The sequence below is a fragment of the Elephantulus edwardii genome, unplaced genomic scaffold (genome assembly GCF_000299155.1).
Source record: "Elephantulus edwardii isolate Elephantulus edwardi_28Jun2011 unplaced genomic scaffold, EleEdw1.0 scaffold00126, whole genome shotgun sequence".
In the NCBI taxonomy this organism is placed as follows: Eukaryota; Metazoa; Chordata; class Mammalia; order Macroscelidea; family Macroscelididae; genus Elephantulus; species Elephantulus edwardii.
Window position 1 is genome coordinate 23,098 of NW_006399876.1, and position 6,647 is coordinate 29,744.

The 6,647-nt window shown below is 55.5% G+C and overlaps 2 protein-coding genes across 3 annotated transcripts; both read left to right on the top strand.

The window, feature by feature from the left end:
• Nucleotides 1-738: 738 nt before the first annotated feature.
• On the top strand, nt 739-1,573 carry SCGB1C1 (secretoglobin, family 1C, member 1). Its single transcript, XM_006893183.1, has 3 exons — nt 739-793; nt 1,168-1,367; nt 1,541-1,573. Exons 1-3 carry the CDS (start codon nt 739-741, stop codon nt 1,571-1,573), a joined length of 288 nt encoding a protein of 95 aa, XP_006893245.1.
• A 988-nt stretch (nt 1,574-2,561) lies between these two features.
• Nucleotides 2,562-4,917, top strand: ODF3 (outer dense fiber of sperm tails 3). Of its 2 annotated transcripts, XM_006893184.1 has the most exons (6): nt 2,562-2,670; nt 2,778-2,978; nt 3,187-3,288; nt 3,388-3,509; nt 4,212-4,352; nt 4,828-4,917. In XM_006893184.1, exons 1-6 carry the CDS (start codon nt 2,562-2,564, stop codon nt 4,915-4,917), a joined length of 765 nt encoding a protein of 254 aa, XP_006893246.1. The 2 variants fall into 2 exon arrangements, with proteins under 2 accessions (XP_006893246.1, XP_006893247.1); XM_006893185.1 differs by lacking the exon at nt 4,212-4,352.
• Nucleotides 4,918-6,647: the final 1,730 nt, after the last annotated feature.

Below are 6,647 nucleotides of genomic sequence, written 5' to 3' on the forward strand. Positions count from 1 at the left end.
GGATGGGGTCTGGGTGGTGAGGAGAAGAAGTGCTGTACTGGGGACACAGGGGCAAGTAGTAGGTGAATGTGATCGCCGGAGAGTTCCCAGACTCTACAAAGGCGTGCTGGTCAGGACCAACGGCATTATTAGCCACCAGGTGGCAGCAGTACACAGCACAAGAGCGGGCTAGTTGGCTCATCCAGGCTCCAGCACAGCTGCTGGGTTTGGTTGTGGGAGCTCAGCTTCGGCTTCCTGTTGTCACCAGGGACGCAGGCTCCTACCTAAATCTTGGTCCTGAGACTGAAAAGGCCCTTCTCCCTGCTGGCATGACCACAGTGGTCTCTCATTTCTTGCTGTGACATAGTAGAGGGTGCTCCTGGCTCACAGGGTCAGAACAGCCAGGCTCACAGGTATCCCATTTTCTCACGCCCTAGACATAGTGTCCACTTCTAGGCTCCTGATACCAATTGTTCCAGAGACCACACATCTGCACCCCGGATCCCCAAGTGTTACCCAGACCCTAGGCTGGTGGGGTGCTAACTCCCTCCCACCCTGAGTCCCACCCAGGCCCACTTGCACCCACTGACCACCCTGCAAAGGGAACCTGGGGCCTCCTTGGGCCCTCTTCACCTGAGGCTGCTGGAGGGCGGGGCAGAGGCGGGGCAGGGCAACCAGCCCACTGGGATGAATGTTACCTGCTGAGACTTAAAACCCAGGGTCTGTCTGAGGCAGCCCCAGAGCCTCCCACTTATCGTCATGAAAGGCAGCACCACTTTCCTGCTGGCAGCCCTGGCCTTGCTCTGCGTCTGTGGTGAGTTCACGCACCAAGGCGCACCGTGCTTCCATATCTGCTGGTCCGTATGTGGGGAAGGGGGCTGAGTTGCTGAGATCTGGGCAGCAGGCACCCTTTTGAGGACACTAGGGTTTGCTCACTGCCCAGCTGGCTCATCAGAAATCATACACAGATATGCCCTTGGTCTATGCCCAGGGTTCCCATCTGGCCCAATCTCAGGGACCAGGTCAGACCACACCGGGCAACCACTTCTTTTCCCCAGGGATCCCAGGGGAACAGGGAGGGCATCATGGGGACCCTGTGAGGAAAGGTGGGGATTGAGGGGTGCTCATAGAGGCTGCCACATTTAAGGAGGCAAGGATCTTGTCTGCAGCATCTCCTACCTGTGACAGGGCCAGCTGGAGGGGAGGACAACAACGAGTTTTTCATGGACTTCCTACAAACACTGCTCGTGGGGTCTCCAGAGGAGCTCTACGAGGGGCCCCTTGGCAAGTATGACGTCAACGCAGATGCCAAGGCTGCCCTGGGCGAGCTCAAGTCTTGTATCGACGGCCTGCAGCCCATGCACAAGGCAGAGTTGGTCAAGCTGCTGGTGAGGCTGGGCCCCAAAGTGTCCCAGAAGACAGCATGCGAGACTCCCAGACCTGCTCTTCTAAAAACCCAAGGGCACCTGAAGCCACGCTGGCATACACATGACAGACACTCACCACCACCCCTTGAACTGGCTGGCAGAGGACTGGTCACTCACTCATGTCTTCCTTCCAGGTTCAAGTGTTGGGCAGTCAAGATGGTGCCTGAGTGGACATGCGACAACCCCAAGCAGCCCCGCCATCAGCTCCGACCCCCTTCCCTCGTGCTAACCTGCCCTCAAGCTCTTCATCAATAAAACGTCTCACAGCTCAGATTCCACTCCATCTGTGCCCTCAGGGTCCCCCACATGAACAGACACACACAGGGCCACACGGTCGGTGTGCACTGAGGGAGGAGTGGGTGGGTTATTACTGGGGGCAGACAGGGGATACGGAGAACAGCAAGTCTGGCATCTGCAGTCAAGGCCAACAAGGGCATGGTGAGTTCATACAGTGGCCAGTCCTCAGGGGTAGAACTGAACCACGCCTCAAAGTTCCGACTGCCCAAGAGTCACTGACTAGGACACTGCTGAGGAGTCCAGCCTGGTCAGAGGCGGAAGAGGGGCAGTACCGTGGTCTTGGGGTCAGCACCTGACCCTGCCTCTTGACAAGCAGCTCGGACCCTGGCCCTGACCAGGTGGGACAGGGGCCCCTGCCTTTGGCAGCAGGCTTGCTCTTGTCCAGACCTTTTCACATTCACCACTGAGGGGCTAGGAGCTGGCAACTGGCCCCGGAGACATTGTTTTGTCACAGAGGTGAAGATCTAGAACCTGTGTCCACAGAGCCCATTCTAGAGCTCTGGCCCCTTCCCCAGTTCTCAAAGCTCAGAGACAGAGAAACGCTTCCTCTACACTCTGCCTGTGGCACCAAGCACCACTGGTTGGGACCCTTGCTGGACAGCTTGACCCTTAGGTTATTCTGCACAAAGAGGTGAGGTCCCTGGACCCATGCAGCTCCACTCCCAGGGACCCCTGCCTCTACTCTGGGTTGCCTGAGGAGCTTGACCACTAGGGGTTCATGTGGGAGGCTCTCAGCCTCACTGTTCCAAGGACCAGAGCCTCCTGCCCCGCCCCCCAATTCTGGCTGGGAACAGGGCCACAATGATGGGAGCCTGGGGACATCAGGTAAGTGGTTGCCTCTCCTGGACAGACCTGGCCATGGCAGAAGAGGTTTGGGTGGGCACCTGGCGGCCCCATCGCCCCCGGGGACCCATCATGGCCCTCTATAGCAGCCCTGGACCCAAATACCTGATTCCACCCACCACAGGTAGGACCCTCCAAGCTGGGAGGAGGAGCAGGGACAGCCCAGGGAGGTACAGAAAAGGGAGAGAGGGGAGCACCTGCTAGTTCCTGGTTGAGCACAACCCCCCACAGGCTTCATGAAGCACACCCCCACCAAGCTGCGGGCACCAGCCTATAGCTTTCGTGGGGCCCCCATGCTCCTGGCGGAGAACTGCTCCCCAGGGCCCCGCTACAGTGTGAACCCCAAGATCCTGAGGACCGGCAAGGACCTGGGCCCTGCCTACTCCATCCTGGGGCGCTACCACACCAAGACTGCATTAACACCCGGCCCTGGTGAGCCTGGCAAGACCCTACCCAGCCTGTCCCAGAAGATGAGGACAGTGTTGAACCTGGGGCCTCAGCCCCCCTCTCTCAGGGGTCCTTTCCTTCCTCAGACCACAGCTCTGCCTCTAGCCCAAACCCATGTTCATGCCTACAGCATGCCAGGCACTCACTCCCCGGGGGCCTTAAACCAACACCCCATGACACCTTCACCCTCCAGGTGATTACTTCCCAGAGAGATCCACCAAGCATGTGTTCGACTCGGCCCCCAGCCACTCTATCTCAGCCCGGACTAAGACGTTCCGAGTGGACAGTACCCCAGGTGTGTAGCCACAGTCCACTAACGGCTTGGGGAGGGGCTGTCAGGCAAGGCTGGGATCCAAGGCTGATGCTGCTGGCTGAAGGCTGCCCTGTTCCCTAGGTCCCGCAGCCTATGCACTGCCCGTTGTGATGGGGCCTCATGCAGTGGGCAAAACCTCCCTGCCCTCCTTCTCCATCAAGGGGCGCAGCAAACTGGGCAGCTTTAGCGACGACCTTCACAAGGCAAGCGTCAGGATGGGAGTTAGGATCATGTTTAAGGTTAGGCCTAAGGTGTTACGTTTACCTAACACATGCTGGCTCCACACACCCACTGCTCAGCCCTCCCCATGACCATGACTCCTGAAGGTAAATTGGGGTCTTTCTTCTCCCGAAGCCCCTCTTCTCTCTCGGGTTCCTCAGGACTTCATTCTTCCTTGGACTCCCTGGCTCCCTCAAAGCCCTCACTATCCCTAGGTCCCCTTCATTCCCCATTCCTTTGGCCCTCGCCCTCCCAGTGGTCACCATGTGCGAGCACAAATCAAGCTGAGGGGCCACAATAAGCAGAACACAGTAAGAAAGGTTCTATCCATCGGAGCTGAACACCAGGTGGTCACAGAGCAGGGGTCCCACAAAGTGGGTGCTGTCGGCTCAGCAGAAGGCAGCCTCGAGAAGCAGTGCTGAGAAGAGTACAGACATGGTCTCTTCTGATGTCAAACTATGGAGAAGGGACTGAGAAGGCACAAGTCACACAGAGAGGACCACGCGCAGAGAGGGGCACGTGCAGGGAGGGAGGGTCATGCATGGGGAGGGCCACGCACAGGGAGGGAGGAAGGGTCACGAGCAGGGAGGGCCGCAAGATGATGTGGAGGTGCTGGAGACCTTCTCCCTGAGATCAGGGGCTGGTGATGGCACTTTCCTGCAAGTTCTGAGTTGCCTCCTACCCAGACCCCAGGTCCTGCTGCCTACCGCCAGACCGACATGCAGCTGACCAAGCTTAAGGCACCACAGTATACCATGGCTGCCCGTGTGGAAACCCCAGGGGACAAGACCCTCAAACCAGGACCAGGAGCCCATAGTCCAGAGAAGGTCTGAAGGGAGCATGACCCAGAGGGACAGGGGTCACTGTCCAAAAGGTGGGGGATTTGGGGGAGAAGAAACAAAGTCACTGTCCTGAAGGCACAGGGGTCACTGTCCAGAGGATGAGGGGTGTTAGGGAATGAAAAATGGGGTCACTGTCCAGGGGCAAGGTGGGCAGGAGCTACAAATGAGGCTGTGAAGGGCTTGTTGTTTTGGCTCTGTGTCTCAGCAGTGGAAGGCTCTGAGAGGGGGAGGTGAGGGGCAAAGAAGGGGTGCAGGAGACCTCAGGACCCAATGTGTGTCCAGCTGCAACCCAAGACTACCCTCCCAGCAATGGGTGGTCAGAAGTTGCAGAGAGCTGGAAAGAGTGGACACTTGTAATATGTGTTGCCTACCAGGCTGTGGGGAGTGGGGATAGGAGGGTTGGGAGTGTCCAGCCATAGCGCTAACATGCAGGAACTCCTCTCATGACCCCTGTCCCCAGGTGACACTGACTAGGCCCTGCGCACCTGTGGTGAGCTTTGGCATCAAGCACTCAGACTACATGATGCCCTTGGTGGTGGACGTGGAGTAGCCACCAAACATGGGCCCCAGCCTTGGCCTCATCATGTTCCCACAAGAACTAATTGCTGCTCCTGCCGAGACCCTCTGCTGAGTTTTGGCCACTAGGCTGTGAGCCAAAAGCATAGTCTGCCGTGACCAGCTTCTATTTTTCTACATCACTTCTCCCCTAACTTTTCTTGATGTGCATAGATATGTAATAAATCATGGATTCTGTTTGAGATGGCTTTGTCTTGGGGGTGGAAGGGAGGCACTTTTCTAGTCCGGGCCCCTGTGGGGCTTGAGGAATGAGTGGTCCAAGCAAGGGCCTCCTTCATCCTCCCTCCCAATGCTACAGACTAGACCCTGGCCCTCTCAGTGATGGAGGAAGCAACCCCAGGACCCTCCCAGGTGTTCAACAAGGAGTAAGATCTGCCTTCCAATTGGAATGTGAACCGCAGCCTGTGGCCACCCCAGCAGCTTCTGCCCGGACCACACTGTCTCTGTCTATCTGTCTGTCTGTCTCTGCTGGGTCTCTGAGCAGCTGCCATGCTGTGAGGAATCCAGCTCATGTTGAGACTGTGTGCACCATCCCAGGGTCAGCCTAGTTTCTGTGTCTCCAGCTGGGGGGACAGTAGAGAGCTGACACTATAGTCTGCCTGAGTGAAAGCCCAGCACAGAATCTCTGAGATGCAATAAATGGTTGCTGCTGCTTTAAGACACTGAGACTTGGGTGATCTGTCATCTGATTGATCATGATGACACAGGTCAAGTATGGAAGGGTTAAGAAGGGAGTCTCCAAATGGGCCAGTACTGGGTGGAGGCTGAATACATGATAGGAATAGGGCAGACTGTGTAGTAGGTGGAGCCCTAAGTCTGGAGGTGACCACAAAGCCTTTGTGGAGGGAATGAGGCACAATGCTACTATAGTCATCTGTGGGCTTTGACTGGAAGGCACATACACATTGTCTTCACTGTGCTGGGCTGACTGCATCCATTTATGCCTCTCAGAAAAGCTTCTGCCTCCGTGTGAAAGTGAAGATGCCACAGAACAGGGGCTTTGAGTCACTCCTACAGCCCAGAAACCCTGGACATCAGGAAGTCTGCATCCAGAAGAAGGGCAGTGACCCAGGGAGGAGGGGCAAGGGAGAAGGGCCTTAAGGACAAGAAGAAAAGGCAGACTGCAGGTTTGCTTGCTTTTGTTTTTGAGAATATACACAGCACAACACATACCAATAAGACAGTTTCTATGTATACCATTCAATGACATGAGCTACACTCTTCAAATTATGCAACCATCATCAGTCTTCCTTTCTGAGTTGTACCTCCTCCATTCTCAGCCCCTGAAGGTTACTATCTAATATTTTCAGTTATCAATTTAAGCCCATAAAGATAGTTATTAGAAGAGCATCAGGATCTTGGCTGTGTTTTTTGTTGCTTTTTAAACTGATGTTGTGTGTCATTGAGTCAGAACAGACTCATAGCTGACCCTCCAGTGGGTTCACAGAGGTTGTAAAGCAAATGGGAAGATATTTGCTCGTCGTTCTCCCACAGAGCAGCTGGTGGATTTGGGGCTTTGAGGCAGCACAACTTACCACCAAGCCACTGGAACAACTAATTAAATGATTGTGTGAGTTTAAGAAGACTTGAGGGTGTATTTGTAGCATAAGGCTTAAAGACTACTTCAGAGCAATGGCTTAGGATCTTCATCTATCTCTATAGCTTTAGGAAGCCTGGAGTTCATATTGTTTTTAGATGCCTTTG

What these genes read in the sequence shown, in the direction of transcription:
- SCGB1C1 (XM_006893183.1), top strand. Translation starts at nt 739, where the DNA reads ATGAAAGGCAGCACCACTTTCCTGCTGGCAGCCCTGGCCTTGCTCTGC. An exon ending in GGCCTTGCTCTGCGTCTGTG is followed by an intron (nt 794 to 1,167) that starts GTGAGTTCACGC and finishes TACCTGTGACAG; the next exon opens with GGCCAGCTGGAGGGGAGGAC. An exon ending in CAGAGTTGGTCAAGCTGCTG is followed by an intron (nt 1,368 to 1,540) that starts GTGAGGCTGGGC and finishes TCTTCCTTCCAG; the next exon opens with GTTCAAGTGTTGGGCAGTCA.
- ODF3 (XM_006893184.1), top strand. Translation starts at nt 2,562, where the DNA reads ATGGCAGAAGAGGTTTGGGTGGGCACCTGGCGGCCCCATCGCCCCCGG. An exon ending in CCTGATTCCACCCACCACAG is followed by an intron (nt 2,671 to 2,777) that starts GTAGGACCCTCC and finishes AACCCCCCACAG; the next exon opens with GCTTCATGAAGCACACCCCC. An exon ending in TGCATTAACACCCGGCCCTG is followed by an intron (nt 2,979 to 3,186) that starts GTGAGCCTGGCA and finishes TTCACCCTCCAG; the next exon opens with GTGATTACTTCCCAGAGAGA.